The sequence below is a fragment of the Pteropus vampyrus genome, unplaced genomic scaffold, assembly GCF_000151845.1.
Source record: "Pteropus vampyrus isolate Shadow unplaced genomic scaffold, Pvam_2.0 Scaffold463, whole genome shotgun sequence".
Lineage (NCBI taxonomy): Eukaryota > Metazoa > Chordata > Mammalia > Chiroptera > Pteropodidae > Pteropus > Pteropus vampyrus.
Window position 1 is genome coordinate 217828 of NW_011889244.1, and position 20817 is coordinate 238644.

The 20817-nt window shown below is 51.7% G+C and overlaps 1 protein-coding gene across 3 annotated transcripts in view; it reads right to left on the bottom strand.

Annotated features, from left to right (window-relative positions):
* Window positions 1-212: 212 nt before the first annotated feature.
* KIRREL1 (kirre like nephrin family adhesion molecule 1) overlaps window positions 213-20817 on the bottom strand; it is a 109039-nt gene continuing 88434 nt past the window's right edge. The window contains exons 3-15 of one of the 3 annotated variants that reach the window (XM_011382157.2): window positions 19468-19617; window positions 14103-14260; window positions 12097-12247; window positions 10753-10858; window positions 10458-10606; window positions 10089-10216; window positions 9268-9442; window positions 9091-9191; window positions 7424-7622; window positions 6063-6170; window positions 5753-5892; window positions 5115-5192; window positions 213-4873 (exon numbers count right to left, since the gene is read on the bottom strand). In XM_011382157.2, coding sequence (XP_011380459.1) covers window positions 4397-4873; window positions 5115-5192; window positions 5753-5892; window positions 6063-6170; window positions 7424-7622; window positions 9091-9191; window positions 9268-9442; window positions 10089-10216; window positions 10458-10606; window positions 10753-10858; window positions 12097-12247; window positions 14103-14260; window positions 19468-19617 — 2120 coding nt within the window. In that variant the 3' untranslated portion in view covers window positions 213-4396. The remainder of the gene's footprint in view (window positions 4874-5114; window positions 5193-5752; window positions 5893-6062; window positions 6171-7423; window positions 7623-9090; window positions 9192-9267; window positions 9443-10088; window positions 10217-10457; window positions 10607-10752; window positions 10859-12096; window positions 12248-14102; window positions 14261-19467; window positions 19618-20817) is intronic. The other 2 variants (XM_011382158.2, XM_023524442.1) reach the window with 2 other exon arrangements.

Genomic DNA, 20817 nt, shown 5'->3' on the forward strand with positions numbered 1-20817 from the left:
CACTTTTTAGAACATTTATATTTATATATATAAAAATTAAATATATAATATATAGTGTGTTTGAGACTAAAAATATAGTACATAATATTTAAAAAAAAGGAAAATGAAAAAAGGCAGAATAGGAAAAGTTGTGAAGGACACACAGATACACATTGCTAAAAATCTACGATGGTCTGTCCTAACAAAAATAATATTTTTCTCTCTTCTCTTAATTATCATCATGGATCCATTTATTATTGGGCTTTGGGTGGAGAAAATTCATGAAGCCAAGAATGGAGGTTGTAATCCCAAGAATGGTTGGGGTTGGAAATGTGACCACAGGGAATCCCTGGGCCTCTTCCTGGTGATATTGGAGGCAGCCAAATCTGTAGAGAATTTGATTGTATTGGCAGCTTAGCTGCTCTCTCTCCAGTTAGGGGTATTCTCAGGGGCAGCAAATGAAGATCTCCAGAAACTAAGAGCCAATGGCCCATCACCATTTGACAAGGCCATTGGTTAGGGCCATCAAAAAGCCAGTAGTGGGGGCAGGAGACTGGTAGAAATGAGTGATAGTTATATGCAAATGGAGTTATTATAATTATAATTTTTTAAGGGTAGGCTTATACCAGAACCACCCAATATGGCCTGTGACTTCCGCACAGCAAATATTTCTCCAGGAACAGGGCCTGGAGCTCCCTCACAGTGACGTAAGAAAATGAGATTCTGCCCTTCCCTCCATCTCCCAAGCCACACATCTTTCTGTCCTCTCCGTCAGCCCAGAGGTGGAATTCAGGACTAAGCTAATAAAGGTGAGGACTTTCAGAAAGAGGCTGGCCTCCAGGAGAGGAGAGATGAGGGGGGACGATGTGGGGAGGTTGGTGGGGTAGGGGAAGACAGGGAATAGGAAATGAGATATTTAAATGCTATTTTTATAGCCTCTTCACAAAAATAAATGCATTCCCAACTACATCCCTGGGTCTGTGCTCTTCAAAGAAACAGTGGCTCACCCAGAATCACAAGAACCTCTTCATGACCCTGAATTTATGTCAGAACCACTAGACCCATTTCTCCTCTACTAGCTGCGCTTCTACCTGCTCCTTCACAGAGGGGTCAGCTGTACTCACACCTTGCCCTCTGGCTCAAGACACCTGCAGGCTTCACTTAGTAAGTGGTCCCTGGGCCAGGAAAATGCTCCTAAAGACTAGGGTGGCAGGTGGCTACCCCCATTTCTCCCCACAGAGGAAACCTGGATACACGGTGGAGTCACCATGCCCTGCCTTGGCCATAAAAACCCTTACAAAACTTTCAGAATTCTGAGTGGGGAGTACAGTTACCCAATGGCCAAAGGATAACCCCACATCAATTTTACTGAGGTTTAGGGTAAGCTTTTTGTTGCTGTTTGTTTAAGGTATGCTTTTTGTTGCTGTTTAAGGGGTTCCTAGTAGAAATTCATTCATAATACTTCCAACAGGATAATGAAGCCAGTGGTGAAACCTTCTTTCAAGAGAATCTTTCAACTCCATCCCTCAGCTTATTGTTCCCAACTGCCTAGGCCTCTTCTCCTCACCAAAGGAATACAGAAAGAGCAGAAAAATTCCAGGTTTGTGCAACCCTTTTCTCTCACTTTACAGGGTAGAAAAATCAGGGACAATGAAGAGGTTAGGCCAACAATCAGTAGATGTCAACTTCAGAATCAGGCTCCAGGTCTCCTGACTCCTAGCCCCTTGACCAAAACAACATGGTCAAAGGTGGTCAGGACCACCAAGCTGACCACAGCAAGTACTGAGGCACCATACTGGAGGATTCCATCTTTGGACAACAAAGCTCTACATTCAAGGGCACCTTCCACTCCCCAGACAAGTGGTTCCATTTGGCCTAACAGGTTAGGCCCTTAAACCTGTGGAGTCTGCACTAACTATGGGTACTCTGGCATTTCAAAGGCGTGTCGACCCAGGTGCACAATAGTAATAGAACAGATTCTGATCCAACCACTGTCGGTTGCAGTGTACAGAGATGGCTTTGGTGGCTGATTTCTCCCTGTGCCTTGCACCGCAGCACTTGCTTGGTACCCAGGAGGCCCCAGTTAATGTGTTAAGGAACAGAGAACAGTAAGCAGCTCTGTATCAGGCCTCAGAAAACTAATGGTAACTGCAGCATCAGCACCCTCCTCGCCATGGTTCAATAAATGCGCCGAGCGCTTAAACAAAAAAGGGGAAATAGACAGTTCGGCCAAACTCTTAATAAAAATTAGGTCCGGGGGTGGGGTGAATATTCCTATTTCAAAAGCCACCATCTTTAGATTTTAACTGTTTGGATTACCAAAGGCTTCTAGATTCTGTAATAATAAAAAAAAATATGCATGACTCTGTCTGCAGAGGAACCCGCATTCTGAATAGGCCTTCTCAACTGAGCTCACACAAAAGGACAACGAAGGAAAAGGTCAGCTTCCGAGGGTAGAATGTGGCCGGGAGCCTGGATCAGGTCTCGGGAAGGGTAGGTCCGCGGGGCTCGCCCCTGCTAAAACGGAGGATGGAGACGCAAGGCAGCTGCGAGGCCAGACCTAGAGTTACTTTCTTGCTGGGCATTAGCCGATCCTTACCAGCAGGAGGATGGCAGGGAATGTCATCACCCCACAGACCCACCCGCAAGAGTGGTGATGGCCTGTGGCTGATGAGCATGTAACTCATTAAAGCGTACATGACTAAGGAACGGTGGTCACGAGAAAGGGCGATGCGCTTTCTGGGCATCGTACCGGAAGCTCCTCCTGTCTAGTCCGGGCTGAGTGAGTCAGGGGCGCACACCAGACCCTGCTTCTTGGAAGGGCGAGGCCGGGCAGGGGTACGGGTTCTTTTTGGAGCGCTGGTTCTTTGGTCAGCGGATGGTGGCTGAGAAGGGCCATGTGGAATGTGTGCTTGCACGTGTGTGGGGGTTGGGGGCGGAGGTGGCAGCATGGGCTACCGCTGAATGCAGTGCCCTCAGTGCCACTTTATCCGGTTCGCCCTTCCTCTTATCAGGCCCCCTTACCTATCCGTTCCCTAAACCCTGCAATTTTTGACAGAGTGTCTGGGGCCCACAATACCGGCTCCCTGCACAGCCTCCTATACAGGGCAGGGTAACCAAAGCTCAAGGCACTGAATGTGGAGGGAGGAATATGATGGATCCCCCCCCGCCCCCACCAAAAAAAGACACTTAACCAAAACCTGTCTAAAGAGAACATCTCCCATGCCTCCTGAAAGGTGGCCTCTAACCAGCTATGGGCTCTGGGGTAGACAGGGTGTCTGAGAGCCAGGTCCCCTCCCTAAGCCTGTGAGAACCCACCTGCAAGACAGGTCTCACCACGTGAATGCTTGAAAATGGATTCAAAGTGCTTGGAGAATGAAAGAGTAATAGGTATTAGGAATCTGATGGAGAACAGGTGCCCTCTTCCCTGACCTCTGGGACCTGTATTTGGTGGGAGAATTCCTAGTTTGTTTGTTTATTTTATTCAAATGAGGTTTCCATTGTTTTTTTGTTTTGTTTTGTTTTTTGGTCTTTGAAAAATAGACTATAGCACCCCTACCCTCACCCCACAGCTCCCCAGGGAGGCTCAAGAGTTCAAGCCAGAAAGTGGGGAGACTGGAGAGAGAAAGGGGCTTGGGTGGGCTGCTCCTAGTGTGGGTTCTGGAAACTGCTAGGTAGCATGCAGCAGTCTTGCTGGTGAATCAGGACATGGTTCCTGACCTTTCCTTTCTCCACCACAGCCCCCCATTTATCTGGTTACCAAGCGGAAAGAAGGAAAGGGGGCAGCACTACTGGAGACACCTGGATCCCTCTGCAGCTGACAGGCAGGTATTCACAGTGGGCAGCCAGGATGACTGGCATTTTAATCTCAGCCGAATGATGGTGGCACTTGAACTCAGTGCCAGGGCTATTCTGTAGACAGAGAGAAAATAAGTCCAGGTCCCTTCTGCAGTCCTGAGAAAGGAGAGATGCACCAGGTATGAATGCAGATGACAGAGGGACTAGCTAGGCCATCCTGTTTCCACCCATGTGTGCCAGAGCTACCCATCCCTACACTTCATGTCCCCTAGGCCAAAGCCTGCTTATCCCCATATGACGCCTGGATAGAAAGGGAATGCTAAAAAGTGCCCCCTCTGCTCTCCACAACCTTCACTTTCCTGTTCCCATGATGGGGCCAGGCATGAGCGCAGGTCAGAAGAGACACATACCCCCGAAGAAGAGGAAAGGGCAGGCCCAGGAGGCTGGGACATGCACAGAGCACCATCCTCGGTGAGGTGTTTCTGGGAGACCTGCTCCCCACCTGCCTTGGCAGTAGGAGGAAGGCTAGTTGGAGACAGGAGCAACGAGCAATGCCCCTGAATATCAGGGAACAGCTTCTCCTCTGCCCCGCAGAGATGCCCCAGCCAGGCTCTGACCCCTACACGTGAGTCTGCATGCGCTGCTGGAAGCGCTGGCCATAGTCCGAATGCTGGGATGTGTAGGAGAATCGAGTGGCTGTGGCGTACTTGCCAATGGGGTCATATGCCTCGAATGGGGTCCGCTCTAGGCCAGAGGGCGGGGCCTGGGGGTAGCCCAGTCGGTAGGTGGGGTACCCTGCTGCCCCGGGGAAGGGGTGGGAACTGAACTTCTCATAGTTCTCGTAGGACAGCTGGCTGGTTGTATCAGTGACAGCTGGGGCAGCAGGGCCAGGGGCTGTGGGCTCAGGGCCGTACTCGGAGGCTGGGGCCCGGCTGTAGGTGTTGAGCTGGGCATAGCCGCTGGAGTGAGAGAGACGGGAAGAAGGACGGCCGTCGAAGCGGGCAGGGCCAGGAGCACGGTAGTCGGCATAAAGCACTGCCCTGGAAGACGGACGGTCTTCGTGGGCACGCACGTTGTAGTAGCCATTGGTGGGGTCCTGGGGGCAACAAGAGAAGATGATGGAGGAGGAGGCACCCTCTTGTGTGTGCAGGTCAAATCTTGCCATGGCGCTCGGGGCCTCCTCCTCTGCCTTTGCCCTATGTTCCCAGTCAATACCTTTCCCCTCCTTTGCTCCTTCAGGAAACCTCCTGTCCATCCTCCCCTCTGCCCTCAGGCCCTCGGAGAGTACACTCCCGCCCAGCCCTCATGCTTCCCTCAGCTCCTTCCCCCTTTCCCACCTTCATCTCATACTCCTCCCGGGTGTCCATGGTGTCACAGCGCATGTCCTGCTTCAGGTCCACATCATCCTTAAAGGACTGCAGAGCAGCAGGAGTGAGGCATTAAGAGACAGAGGTCCTGCTCTTGCCCCCTCCCGCCACCCAGCACCCCATCCCCACGCCCAGAGGCCATCTACTAACAGGAAGGGTCTGGGGTCACAGACAGCCTTGAGTTCTGTATCCTCTCCCAGCAGAGACTCCGGGATGTGGTGGGAAGAGGCCAGAGACCTGGGATCTAGCACCAACTTTGTCACTAATACAAAAATGTGACCTTGGATATGTCACTGCCCTTCTCTGGGACTCAGCAATGAGGCAGTTGGACAAGAAAACTTCTAGAGTTTCCAATTCTGACACTATGGGAGAAGGATGGGGTGAAGGACACCTCCAGGGGGCCCAACCTGCCTATCCTCTGCTGGAAGGAAACCTGCCTGGAAGTGTGTTCGAGCGTGCGTGCACACGCAAATCTGCCAGTGTGCATGTGAGCATTTGTGAGTATGAATGTGTGTGCATGCGTGTGTTGGGACCAAGGTAAGCCGACCAAGGGGCCAGTCCCAAGAGTGCGAAGAGAGGAGTGGGCCGGGGAGGAGCGGGACCCTCACCGAGTAGATGGCTTTCATGACCCGGGTCGCTGTGGAGACGCTGGCGTTATCGTCCTCCCGGTCAGAATGCATTGTGAGTGGCTCGCGGTTCACCGTCTCCACCTTGATGTCCAGTTTCCTAAGAGTCACATCCTTGCGACCTGGGACAGGGAAGGCAGCTTGACGCTTCCTGCCAGCCCCTGCAGTGGTTGTTTCTGGACCCACCTGGGCTAGGAAGTGCAAATGCCACCCCCTGGGACCCTGAGGCCCTGCCTGCTGGGAACCCTGGAAGCAGCGGGGGTGGGCTGTTCCCCACTGGGCCCATACTCACTGCCTTTGCGGCGCCGGTAGAGGAAGAACGCCAAGGTGATGAAGAAGAAGGTGAGCAGGATGCCTGCGCCGATAGTGGCTCCGGCAATGATGCCCACAGGTAACACCTCTTCAGATGAGGAAGGAAAGGAGGAGATAAGAATGGAGCCACTCCAGAGGTCTGAGCCCAGTGCTGGCTCAAGACCAGGCTGGCCATAAGGCCACAAGCTCCACTAGCATCCCTGGATTATGTATGGAGCTGGTTTAATTCAAGGTGGGTTTGAGAGGAAGGTCTGCATTGTGTTTGGGTTTAGGCCTGAGCTTTAGCTTGATCAGACTGGGGGCCGTGCTCATGTCACATCCTAGCAGCTGGGGCATCAACTTGACCCTGGCCTTGGTAGTCCATCTGTCCATTTCCTGCACATCACCTTCTGATGAGGTTTCTTCTCTCCTTCCTGGGCTGGGCTCTTGTTTGAGGTCAGTAGTCTCCAAATTCTTCAATTTACCAAGTGTGTTCTGACCTCTTTTATCACCTGCTCTACCCACACCATTGTGATGGCTCTATCTGTATCTACCCACCCAGGGCTCAAACAGTCCTCCTGGGTTTCCCCTGCTCCCCATAGCTGAGAAGGACCCTTGACTCCTGCCTCCGGCTTTCTCTCTTTTCCTGGCAGTCCTGGGTAGATCAGGTCCATGTAAGGCTCTTCCCTTCCAGAAAGCCTTGCCTGCTGAGCCCCGTCTTACTCTCTACTCTCTTCTTGCACATCACCCCCTTGCTGGCACCCTCGGCTAAGACAGAACTGATGGGATCCCCAGTTATTTTTCCCCATCTCCCATGTCAAATGGCTAGTTCTAAAAATAAAACAAAACAAAAAACAAAAAATAAACCTTTTCCTTCAGACTTGGAAGCTTCCAAAAGTCAAAAGTAATGCCTTTTTTGTCATTATCTAGAAGTGACTTAGGAGAGGGAACTCATGTCTCCTATCAGACTAAGGATTCTTGAAGAGGTGGAGAACCAAAATTTACTGGGCATCTCTTCTATATAAGATATTTTATAAATATTCTCTCATGTAATCCTCATGTGAGGTAGGTGGTGTTATTCCCCTTCACAGATCACTTGATGTTTCTCCATCTGAAGTCATTTGCTGCCACTCTGTAAATTCCTCCACTAAACTAAAGTTCCTTGGGGGCAGGGACTCTCACTGTTCACATTGGTCCCCGCAGCCCCTAGCACAGGGCCTTGCATATAGCAGATGCTGAATAAACATTTTAAAAAGTGAGTGGATTTCCCCAGCTGAGCAACATGGCCAGGTCTCGAGAAGAAGAGGGAGCTGAATCCCCAGGCTGCCCTATACCCTGGCTGCCAGCTAGCACTGCCGTCACCTCGCTCTTCCAGCTGGATGATGGCCGTGCCTGGCCCGAAGCTGTTCCATGCAGTGCAGTTGTAGTGGGTCTGAAAGTCGGCCTCCATGACGTTGTTGATGGTGAGCGTGGACAGCACCCCACTGCCCGAGTTGGTCCTCTCCACTGTATAGCGTTCCAGGGTCCCCACCTCCAGGAAGTTCTCCTTCCATGCCCATGCCTGGGGTGAGGAGGGCAGGAGCAGGTAAGGAAGAGGCAGGTGGCAGGAACACCTGACCCACCTTCAAGGCGTCCTTACCCCATATTCCCCATGCACCCCTAAGCAGCCCAACACTCACCCTGCAACAAATCTAAGTCACCTTCTGCCTCCAAACTTGGCATTGAACCTCCAGTCTAGGAGAAGCCCTGGCTCCCAAACATGACTGAGACACATGCCAGGAACATTCAGATAAGTCTAGGGACATTCTTTAAAATGCTGATTCATGGGCCCTCTCTCTTAAATGGGAATCTCCCAGGGAGAGGTCCCGGAATCCCTATTTTTATAATGATCCCAATTTGATGTGGGTGCAGCTGATCCAAGGAACTGACTATTGGGAACCCTTGATGTTGTAGAAAAAATCCTGGGTAGGGGAATCAAGAACACTGTGCTCCAGGCCTGGTGCTCCCTGAGTCCCTGTGTGGCCTCCTTTGCCCTCTCTGGGCCTCAGTTTCCTCATCTGTAAAGTGAGAGGATCAAGCTAGACAACTTTCAAGGTTTCTTCCACATAGATCAATTTTCAACCTTACCTTTAGCCAGCCCAGAGCCAGCCTCACACGAGCCCGCCCAGCTGGTTCTGGAGACCCAACCACAGACTCTGATAATGAGGAGGAGTTATCACCAAAGAGGGGTGTCCCAGGCTCTTTTAACCCTGACCTCCCGGGGCAGTCCCTCCTTGCGTCCCCTCCCTCTGAGTAGAGTTTGCGGGGTGGGTAGTGGCTGAGAAATGGCTCCTTTCCAGGATGCAAGCAAAGCTCCCAGGAGCCCAGCTGCCCTCCGCCTGGGCGGCAGTGGTGATAGTGTCCCTGGGCAGCCCTGGAGTTAGCCGAATGGTCATTAAATGTGATGAGGGATTTGACAGTCAATGGTCATGGAAGGAATTAATGGCTCATGGTGTGGGGGAGAGGAGAGTGGAGGGAGGGGGGCATGTGAGGGAGCCAGTTGGGGCAGGAGAAGGAGAGTGACACGTGGGACAGGGTGGGAAGGAAAGATGATGGGGCAGGGCCGAGAGGAACAGGGAAGAGGAGGGAACAAGGGAAAGATCAGGAGGAAAGGGAAGGAGATGAGGGAGAAGAGAGAGCAAGAGTGGTAGCCCAGGAGAACTGCCAACGCGCCCAGTGAGGGGCTCCGCAGGCTTTCTGCACCTGCTGCTAGTTACTCTTCAGGGAGACCCTGTGAGGGCAGGATCATGCGCCCGTCTTATGATGAGGATACTGAGGTTCAAAACACTAAGAAATCTGCTCAGGGTCAAACAACACGTAAGAGAGGAGATGCCATTTGAGCAGGGAAAGGGACAGAGGAACAGAAAGTCGGAGGACTAGAAGTAGAGACAAGTAGAAGCATAGACAGAGAAAGTGGGAGGAGGCTGAGCTGGAGCAGAGAAGCAAGTAGCCTGCTGTCCTCACATCACTATGCCAATCTCAGCACTCACAATGCGGTCTGGGGGCGGCGTGCTCCCGATGAAACACTCCACCTTGCCACCATCACCCCTAACAGCGTATTGTACCGCCTCGCTGGAGATAATGGGGGGCCCTGCAAGCAGAAGAGGCAGTCAGGGTCAGCTGGAACCTACAGTGCCTGTCTCTCCAGCCCCTCTCAAGCCACTCACCGTTCACATAAAGTGGCACCTCCCGCTCAGCCACTCCGATCCGAGGCACGATGGCCCGGCAGGTGTAGGTGCCGGCATCTGCCTGGGTCACCGACTTCAATAGCAGCTGGTTGCTGTTGCTCAGGACCTGGGCAGAGAGAGCAGCCTCGGGTGGGGAGCCAGGAGGCCTGGGCCCCTAGGTCCATGTGGGCCCCACATGAGAGGCATTGGAAAGAAAGCAGGAAGGGCCAGTGAATTCTCAGAAGGGAAACAGGGTCCCAAGTCTGTCTGGTCCCTCCCATGACTCTAAACAGGTTGGCATTTAAACACATCATCTCTGTACAAGTAGGCAGAGAAAGGTGGGCCAGAGGGCAAGTGAGGCTGCAGTCATTTCACGGAGAATGCAACCTCCTTGGAAGACCTGTCCTGGTGGAACTCTGAAATACCTCTTCCTGCAATTTTGGCCCGAACTGTCCAACACGGGTCTCTGTAGTGCTATAGAATTCGACCTGCTCTTCTCTAGCGAACCATCCGAGCTCCCCTCCCTTCCCATGAAGAATTCAGTCACCACATCTCTTGCCACCCCAGCACCTCTACTCAAGCCCTCTTCCTCCACCCACACATGGGTCAGCATGTCCCTCCCACTGCCACTGAATCCGCCAGCTGTTCTACAAGGAGAGCGGGGATTGATCATGAGCACTGTCGTTCCCCTCCAAATCCCAAGACCCTAAAAATATCCCAGGTACAACTTGAAAAGTAACGCCACATGGCCCTTGCCCCCTCCCCCACTGGTAGCCACACCCCTTCCTCCCAGCACCCAGGAGAGGCAGCAAGTGTCTTACCATGTTTGAGTCCTTTTTGGTCCAGGTAAGGGTGAGGGGGGGATTCCCAACCCAGACACAGGTGAGGGTCACATCAGAGCCGATGTCTGTGGTTGTGGGTTTGGGGTCAACTACGATCCGGGGAGCAACTGAGGTAGAAGGGAGCAGCTTGTTAGGGTCTCAGTGTCCTCGGAGTCAGCTACAACTGGCCTTCTCTTCCCTCTCCTGATACCTCCCCGTGTCTATCCCCCAACTCCTCAGCTTCATGGAGCCTCCCCAATTCCACCCCAGGCCCTTTACAGGACCCTGCCCTCTTCCTTGTCCCCCCTTTGTCCCCATGTCCCCCCACCCCCGCCCTCTGTCCCTTCCCCTGCACCTGCAGCTACTCACAGTGGACATTAACTAAAGTGCTGACATTGGTGCTGCCCACTCTGTTGTGAACCTCACAGGACACAGGCTCCGTGAAGAAGGAATAATCGACATTTGTCTCATAGCGACTATCATGGGCATCTTCAATCAAGAAGCCCCCCTTGGCCCACCTGGGGGAGGAGGCAACATAGCAGGGTCAGGGCTTAGAGCCCTTTCACCCACATCCGGTGGCACTGCCCTCCCAGCACCCGGCTCCTGGCCTCAAGGGCCTCTCCAGTATCCTCCCCAGAGTGCGCCCAGCCCCTGCTCCTCACACCTGTAGCCCAGGATCTCAGGGTTGGCCGTGGCCTGGCATGTAAAGACAACACGCTCGCCCTCCTGTACTGTTTGTGGTTCAATGGACAAGGTCACTGTAGGAGGATCTGCAAAGCAGGGGACAGGAAGTCAGGATCTTTTCTGCACCTCAAGTTTCTTTTTCTCTACCTAGAACAGTGGTCCCCAACCTTTTTCGGCACCAGGGACCCGTGTTCCTATGAGAATCTAATGTCTGATGATTTGAGGTGGAGCTGAGGCAGTGATGCTAGTGCTGTGGAGAGGCTGCAGATACAGATGAAGCTTTGCTCTCTTGTCTGCCGCTCACCTCCTGCTATGCGGCCTGGTCCCTAACAGGCCATAGACCAGTCCTGGTTGGCATCCTGGGGCTTGGGGACCCCTACCCTAGCACACACACTCGGACACCACCACTGTGTGGGAATCTGGAAATTAGAGATTGCAGGGTACGAGCTCCAAGAAATAAGTCTTCCTCACCCTTATCCCACGGAGCCTCTAGGGGGCTGTCTGGGGCGATGACCACAGATGAAACCTAAAGGAACACTCAGCACGTGTAATGGCTGGTGGCGGCCACTAGGCGCCAGTGTGGGCTCGCTTGGCTCACTAAAAGCGATGGGGGTGGGGCATCTCTCCAATCGCTGCCCACACTCCCACCCTGCCCAGGGCAGAGGTAATTTAGTGAGCACGTACAAGCTAGCATACTCCATGCTAGATGCTCTTACACTACATCTCTTTTAATGCTCATAATGCTAAGAAGCAAGTACAGGTCCACATACCCTTATCTGAAACCCCTGAAACTGTGGTTCAGAATTTGGAATTTTTCAAATTGTAGAAGGGTAATGGTGTGCATAGACCATTTACTATGTAAAACCTCCAGCAGGGTCTGGCAGCACCTCATAGTGAGGGACATGAACACCTCTGCAGTGAAACATACGGTTCTTCAGATCAAGTAGGTTATGACGTAAAAGACGACAAAGAGGCTTGGTTCAGATTTTGCCACCAAATCACTTTTTGTTTGGAATTTTAGATAAGGGATTGTAAGCCTGTATTTTATTTTATGCACATACGTAAAATTGGAAACTGAGGCTCAGAGAGATTAAATCGTTGCCCAAAGCCACACACTGATTTAGACTATGTGGGAACTGCCTGACAGCTGATGCTTCCTCACCAGTCCTCAGTGCCCATGGGTCAAACCAGGAAATCTTTGCAGGATGAAGAAAGTGAGCATCTGTCCTGGGCCCCTGGAGGATTCTTCTGTGCTTCTCCCAGGGTGCCCACAGTCCCTCTCCCACTGCACCCCTCCAGCCTGCTGCCCCGGGACCCTGCTCACGGTGCACATCCAGCTCAATGGAAGTCTCCTTGCCACTGGGGATGGCCTCGTTCATGCTCCGGCAGGTGAAGACACGCCCGATGTCCAGGTCCGTGGGGTTAATGAGCAATTGGCTGATGGTGGTCTCTCTCTTCCCATCCTTCAGCAGTTCCTGGGATGGGGCAAGGAAGGGAGACGTGGTCAACCTAAAAGCCCCCTCTTCTGCTCTCAGGGTGACCTGACTCAGAACTGGGCTTGTGCTGGAGGGGAACTTTAACCTGAAGCTTGGCCCCCGCCCGCAGACCCAGCGTCTTCCCCAGGTTTTGTTTTTAATTAGTAGACTTTTATTTTTTAGATAAGTTTTGACTTGACAGAAAAATTGAAAGAAAATACAGAGAATGCCCATATGCCCTCTTCCCCCACTCCCCACAGTTCCTAACATGAATCTTTGGTGTGATACATGCCTTATAACTGATGAACCAATATTGATACATTATTATTAACTAAAGTTCATAGTTTGCATCAGAGTTCATTCTGTGTGTTGCAGTTTTCCCCATGGTTTTGAGCCTCATTCCTGGAATTCTCTGAGTTCAGCTTAAGTCTCTCCTCTTCTGCAAAGTCTTCCTTGGCCATCCCAGCCCTCAGGACTCTCCCATCCTGAACTCGTGCCCCTCGCAGGCAGTCTGTCCTGCACACGGCTCTGGGTACATTCTGCCTTGCCTCTTAGGCACCATGTCTGAGTATTTCCATCTCCGGTCTCTCCTGCTAGACCACAAATTCCTGGAGGGCAGAAAAGGGACTCATAGGCTCAAAGTCTCATACTGGCTCAGTGGTATCCAACCTGAGGTCCCTGAATATGGTCAAAGAAACCCTGGTGCTGTTTTCCTTATTGCAAACTGCCTCAGGCAAACCATACTGTTAGACAAAGTAAGGCCCACACTTTGACAGCAATACACACATCTCTCCTGGGCCGAAACAGTACCAGCCCAGCACAGTGCCAGTGGCTCCCTTGAGCTGCTTCGAAGCACCATGGTCTTTAAAGAATATAAAAAAGGGGGGTGGATGACAAATGGCCATTAACAAATTAGATTGTTTGGTTGCCAAAATATTTCAAAACGCATAGCCCTGGGTAGAAAAATAACAATTCTTGGTGAAAAAGTAAGCATCAATAAGGCCAAATTCTCATTTGTCAATGGTGAAACTAAAGCCAGAGAGAAGTGAATGGTCCACGGTGTCAAGGGCAGAGCTAACTCAGGCACACAGGTGAGCGCTCTCTCTCCCCACAAGTGTGTCTCCTGCAGCACCTAGCACAGGGCTGGGTATACTTATGCTTGCCCACAGCTGGCAGCGGAACTCTGAACAGGAGATCAGGATTCTGATTTCAGCTCCGCCGTCAACACTGCCATGTGATTCTGGGTAAGTCTCTTAATGTCTTTCTCTGCCACAGGTTCCTCGTCTATGAAATGTACACAGTGAGCCCTGCCTCCCCTGCTACTTAGTTGTGCTAACTTGGAAAATGTGCGAACTAGAGGATGAGTGATGGAAGGAGGTCGAAGTGCTCATTAGGGAGAGTGCAGTCTGCCCCAGGTACAAACCCCAGCTCTGCTGCATGCCAGCTATGTGACCTGGGGCAAGTCACTCAACTTCTCTGCCCATCAGTTTCCTCACTGTGAGTTGGAAATAACATCTAACTTATGAAACTCCTGTGAGGATTAAGAGACAGTCTCCAGAAAGAGCTTAGCATACACAGTGCCTGGCACACACTAGGTTCTTCATCAATGTAGCTATTATTACTATTATTCTTGGTCTCTACTTAGCTACCAAATGGCATCGTGAACCTGAACCTGGGAATTCACTTCTCTGGGCCTCAATTTTCTCAATTGTGTAACGAGTGAGTTGGACCAGATGACCTCTAAGGCCCCTTCTCACATCTGTATCCCCATGAGTCTGAGGTCAGATCCATGTGGGAAAAAAAGGTGACCTGGCATGAGGCCCAAGAGGAGCTGGAGGAGCAAGCAGGGTCTCACCGTGCTGGACACAGCACCGTCCTGCTGTGTCCCATCCCGGAACCAGATGATGGTGGCAGCAGGCTTGGCACTGAAGGCTCGGCATGTGAGGTTGTGGGGGGTGCCTGCTTGCAACAGAAGCACAGGACCTCCATCAATCCTGGTGTCCTCTGGGGGGACTGTGGGGGAGAGTGAAGCAATGTCAGCCTAGGGTTCGGCCAACACTGCCCTGATAACCGAAAGCCCTGCTGCCTCTGAGGGCATCCCTCCCTCGGCATGTCCACCTCAAGGTGAGGTGATGCCACCCTTATCTCCAAGTCTTTGTACCTGTGCCCCTGTGGTGGCTTCACCCAAGGCCCTCAGCTCACACAGCTTTCCCAGCCCCCCATCGGATATTCTTTCCCAGCCTGTACCATATTCTGATACTACATCCCCTGCCATTGTTCAAGGCTATACACGGATGATGAGAGTGGCCTCAAATTAGGAAGGGGCTATTCAGAGTTTGAATATACCTCATATCTTCGGGGACCTGGCACAGAAAGGTGGCTACCTCTGTGGCTACTTCTTCCCTCCATTCCCTCCTATCCGCTCCTCTGCCCTGGAGCAGCCAGATGAGTGGGTCCATTATAGCAGCCTTCCCAAATGGACTCTGACTCCAATCCTTGCTGGCCCCAACTAATCCGGAACTGCTGGCAGGTTACTTTCTATATAGCACAGCTAAGACTGTGCTCCTGCTCAAACACCTTTGATAGCTACCAGCTGCCATGGGCATGAGTTCCCAGCCCCTCAGCCTGCTGTTCAGGACTCCTCAGGCCAAGTTCTGTACTTTCTCACCTCCTCGTCTTTGCTTCTGCTCTTCTTTCTCTCACAGCTTCTGCTGAAGTGCTACCCATCCCAGTCACTGCACAAGGCCTTCCATGCCATGTCCCCCCGACCCCCAATTACCACCTCAATGGTCCTGGCTAGTCGCTCAGAGCTCCTCACACCATCTACCTTGTGCTGAGGTTACTTAATGGCGATTATTCACACTTCCTCCCCAACTCAAACTGTTATTCCTGGAAAAGCAGGGAGCCTGTCGCACTAATGTTTACAGTCTCCAGTGCCCAGAACGTGGCCAGAGCAGGTTCTTGCTAAGTGCTTAAGGAATTGAATTGCAAGTGTCTGATACTAGGAAATTGGGGCCTCTCCCTGTTCTATCTCCACAGGCTTCTGAGTGCTCAGGGAACCCAGACTACAAGTTCCCTGAGGGCAGGGGCTACTTCTTTTTTCTTAAAGCCCTAGTGTTCAGCCCAGAGCTTGGTAGTTAGCAGGTCCTCAGGGACATTGGCTGAATTACTGAATAAGTGATTGGTGAGATAAAGGCAGACAAATTTTGAATATTCTCTTTCTGGTCCACCTAGTATTCATCAGGCCAGAAATAAGAAAGGTTTTGTTAATTTTTTCGCTGGGAAACATTCAGCGGGGGCGCTCCAAGGAAACCCTTGAGAGTGGACCCTGGGAGGCCCGTGGAGTCCAGTGGTGGGCAGGACTGTCCTGAAGCTTATGAAGTGATGGTCCCTATGCAGGGGTTCCCAGGAGAAAGGAACTACTTGTAGCCTGCCCCAGCGTCTGCTCAACTTGTACATGCAGAGTGGTAGAGTGGGAAAAGCACGAAATTTAGAATCATAGTTTTAAACCCTGGCACCTTTATTTACCTAACTTGTGATCTCAGATGAGTCCCTCAAGTAACTGAGTCTGTTTCTATTCTTCAATAGAGACCTGACAGTGTCTGCCCACAGGGCCTTCATGAAGGAGGGATGAGGCATTGTACATGGACTGTAATGTGCAGGCGTGGGCAAGTGTGGGGTGTGTTCACTCTACAACTCAGACAATGGCCAGCCGTGCTTCCAACTCCTGGCTATCGAGTCATCCACTGAATCCTGGCTCATCCTCTGCTTGCTGGTGTACCCGGTCAGTGCCAGATGGGTGCAGATTTGGAAGTGGGGTGGGAGGGAGAGGGAGGCAGAGAGATATGGATAAAGAGCAGCCACTCAGGGTCTCCTGGTCCACCTGGGACCCTCCAAGGTCAAGCCTTGCTGGCACTCCCAGGAGGAAGGTCCTGGGTAGCAGAGCCTTGCGTTTCTGTGGGGGATGGGGAAGATACATTGTCCAGACATGAGAAATCCCTCCTGCAGGCAAGTCTCCCCTCCCATCAGCTATCCCTTCCCTTGTAACCTCGACTCTTTCCTTTCGTTCAGGGAAAGAATGTCCATCTGTCACCTCTGTCACTAGCTCACCTTTCTCTTCACATCTAGGGCAAAGGAAAATAGGCCGTTGAGGTGGCTGCTCAGCCATCATGTGTCCAGGGGTACATTTGTTTATGAACAAATTTTTGTGATTTGTGACAAATTTGCATATCAGTATGTACATGTCTTTATGGCCTTAGTTTCCTTGTTTGTAAAATTTCAAAAAGAACATTAACACCTATTCCTCAGGGTTGTTACTGTGAAGGGAAAATAAGATTCAGGATGTAAAGGCACTTGTAATCTGTGATGCGATTGACAATATTTCTACCACCCATTGAATGTTCACCAGGTGTCAGCCAAAGTGCCTCATGCGTATGATGTCACGTAATCCTCACCACCAAGTATATTTCATTAATCCTTTCACAGTAAATACCATTAACCCCAATTTACAGATAAGGTACAGAGGCTCAGAGAGGTTAAGCAAATGTAATCAGAGACAGGAGAGTGAGTTAAATGGCAGGGCTGGGAGGTAGACTAGGTCTGCTGAGCCAGGAGCTGCGCTCATCGCTGCTGCACTGAGTTGTTATCACTGTGAATAACGAGGGAGCAGTCCTGTCTGTGGATCTGTATTTTTTGCTTCTGTGTCTGAGGCGGGTGGGGAGCAGTTTCTCAAAGTCCTGCTGCAGGAAGAATGAAAGGCCATTCTGTGTGAAGGCTAAGCTTGGGCGGGGGTTAGAGGGGAGATCACTGAGGGCTGTATGGCTGCAGATGGGGGCAGGTGAGGAGGCTGGCTGTGTGCAGGGAGGCTGATCCTGGGCACTGGACATAGCCCTCTCTTGACCCTGCCCTGCCCAGTGTCTGGGTTCCTGGGCTGCCATGAGCAAAAGCTGTGTATACACAGGTAAGCAGGGAAGAAAGCAAGAAATGTCCTTTCTTCTTATTGCCTCCTTAAGGTTGCAGGTGACAGGTAGTTTGAGAATTCAAGAGAAACAAGGAGGAGAAAGAAGCAGTCAGACTAAACTTTCATCTCTTTCATTCTTGGGGCCTTTCCTTGCTTTTCTCATCTGTCCAAATCACCCAGATAGGCTGCAAAGACCCACACCCTCCACAGCAACCATGCCCTCCAAACAAGACAGTCAGCTCCCCCACTCATGTGGCTCTCCCTAACTGACTTGCAAGTTTTTTTAACAAGGTACTCCTCCACCTAGGGTTCCCATTTATATTCTGTTCTTCCAGGAAGCCTTCCTTGATTGAACCAAGCCACTAGATACCATTATAAGCCCTGTTTCTACAATACCTAGGGGCTTGGTTGGCCTTCCTTCAATTCTCTCTATTTCTGTCTCTGTGCTTAGGTAGAAGAGGGAAGGGAAGATTATCATTAGGATGGGAGTTCTCCAGGCAGAAGTAGCATCATCTAACATGCAAAAACAGAAGCAATTAGGGTGTGAAAAAGAAGAGAGAAGGCCTCTGAAGAATCTCATGGTTCCCTTGGAATGCCTGGTCCAGCATGGGGCTCACAACTCTTCAATGAGGGATGGAAGATGATGTCTTGTCTTCTGATGCCCACCTCCGGCAGTCAACTAACTCTTGCTCCCTAACATCAGTCTTGCTCCTTGCTAATTCTTCCCACTTATCCTCACCAAAGAAAGGAAAGCAACTCATCCACCAGCCTAGAGTCCTAATCCTTCAGGGCCTTTACATCCAAGAACACTGGCTGCGAGGTCCCCCAAGTCCTCACTTATTCTGACACCTCACCTCTGCCCAGACCTTCACAGTTTACAACTCCCTGCATAAGGAGCAGCAAAGTGGCAGTTGCTAAGAAAAAGCAGGCATCATTATGCTGTGTTACCGACGAGGATACTAATGTCCAGAGGTCTTCAGACTCTTGGTCTCCCGACTCCCAGTCCAGGCCTCTTCCTACCACATTCAGAGGACTGGTCACGTTCTCTCCAATCCCTCCCCTTCCCCAGCTCCCAGGTTAAAAAAAAAAACTTCCTTATGTCCAAGCTCACTCATCTCAGTGCCTTTCTTCTTCCTCCCATCCCTCCTGGGGGCTTCCCTTACTTCAGCGATTTCTGTTCAGGGGAAAAAAAAGAGAGGGAGCAGGACAGGACAGATCACATGGAGGCAGAAGAAAAGAAAGGGATAGAGTTGATAACAAAAGGGAAGAGAGAGGGTCACAGGCAGATAGAACCAAGCAGAGACAGAAGCACAGCAGAGGCAGAGACCCAGTGAGAACCCCTGAGCTTGAGGGAGACAAAAAGACTGATGGAGCCAGAGGTCCAGCTAGAGGGGCACAGCAGAAGCAGAGACAGAGGTGGAGGCAGGGGGGTGGGGCATGTGGAGCTGGCCTCATTCCTGTGCTGTGTGCAGGAGAGAGCCCCCTCATTATGCAAATGGCCCCGGGTGTTACCCTGCTCTGTGCTCCTTGGGCAGTAGCTGAGAGAGAGAGAAGGGGGGGGCAGGGAGCGCCCCTCCAGGGCCCATACAGACACAGTCATGACCTCACTCCACCCCTCCCCAGTCCTCAGCTCTAGGCCCTCAGCCTATTCCTTCCAGTCCTGCTCCCCTGTTCCCTGAGGAGGCCTTCAAGTGAATCCGAGGAGGGGTGAGCACAGAGAAGAAATGAGGCAACAAAGAGGAAGAAGGGCTGAGTAAAGCTGCGTGAGGAGGAAAAGGAGCAAAAGGGGCAGTTTCTGGGGCCCTGAGGTAGCAGAGCAGGAGAGAGAAAGGGAGAAGCTTCCTCACCACCAAGCCTGTCTGCCAGGAGAGGCTGGGAAATCAAGGGCTAGGTCTCTATCATCCCAACACTCCTGTGCTCTGGCGAGGGGAGCCTTATGTCCAGAAGGCCAAGCCCAGCCCTTGAGCGGCCTGGGCACAGGATGCCAGACCTCACATACCCACATGTCCCGCCAGTGGCTGCCCACATCCCCGTTTGGCTTTCTTCGGTCTGGACCTGGCTTCAGAAGAAGTTAAAAGGAGTTGGGGAGGGAAAGCTAGGGAGATAGAGGGACAGTGGGGGCAGGCATGAGACCAGGAACAGAGAAGGAGAAGTGGAAACTGAAACAGGTAACCGGAGAAGGGGAGAGACTGCCAGGATGCCAAGAGAAAGAGACGGGAGAAGTGGGCTGAGAGCATGGAGAGAAGTTGGGGGCTATTACTGAGCACGGTGAGCTTTGCCCGCCGGGAGCGCAGGGCGGCCTCGGTGGCCTGACATTCATAAGAGGCATCATCAGAGAGCTCGGCATCGGTGATCTCCAGGTTGTACTGCCCGGCGTCTGCAGAGCCCACGACCCGGTACCGCGGCCACGCTGCGGGAACAGAAAGGGTGAGCCCTCCGTGAGCCCCTTCCCAACCTGGGAGCCAGCCTGAATGACCAGGCACATGTTCTGCCCACGTCGGTCCACATCTCATTCTAGGCCAGTATTCCTCCCTCCGCCCTCTCCTGGGATCCCATCCCAGTTGATGAGAATGAGGTCCCAGATGCGGACACTGTGATGTCATAACCTCCCACAGCAAGGCTAGGATCCATAAAACAGGAGGAGGGGACAGGGTGGGGGTGGGGAGCAGAAGTGAGGGATAAGCAGGAGCAGATGAAACCTCCGAAGCTGTTTGCAGACAAATGTCTCTCATAATAATAGGAAAGAAAAAGGGAAAGAAAATAAAGGCAGATACCTGGGAGAAAGGAGAGGGAGAGGGGAGGAGGTATGTGGATGCCAGGAAATATAGGGCATTGCAGCACAGACATGAGCTCACTGGGGCCAGAGGGAAGCCTGAGGCAGGCCAAGGTCTTACCCTCGCTGGCCAAGGGAGGGATGGATGAGGCCCAGCCCCCTGAAGGAACGAACCCCTAACCCAGAGATTCCTGTTCCCTATAGAAGCCGTGGCCCTCTGGAATTCAGTCTCCCTTGCCATCCTTCCTCCAGGCTCCTGCCCACCCCCTCACAATCCCCTGCCCACCCCTTTCCTATTCCCCACTATCAGCTCTCTCCGATTATCTCCGTATGTCCAGAGGCTATCGATTCTTCTCACTCCATATCTATTGATCTCTTTCCCTCTCCCCCAGGCTCTTTCTCTTTCTATCATCAATAGGTTCACCAAATCCGTCTCTTTCCTTTACACACATTGCTCTATACAGACAAATTTCCCCCACCTGTCCTAATACATGGACTCCACAACAAATAATCTCAACAATAAGAATAAAAACATAAATCCCTCCTATACTTTTATACTCACTCTGCTTTACAGTGAACAATGTGTTTTCACAAAGCATATTCTCTCATTTGGTTCAAAACTCACAAATGCACTTACAAGGCAGGCCGGCCTGTGACTATTCTACTATTCTACACAGTGGTAGACTAAGGCCTAGAGACATGAAGTAGCTTTCCTAAGGTTACCTAGCTGGTAGGTGGCAGAAGCAGGTCTAGCCCCAGGTTTTCTGACCCTGCATCCATTCTGCCAGGCGGCCTTTCCAAAAGTATCTTTACCTGCTTTGGAATACAGGAGGTTGG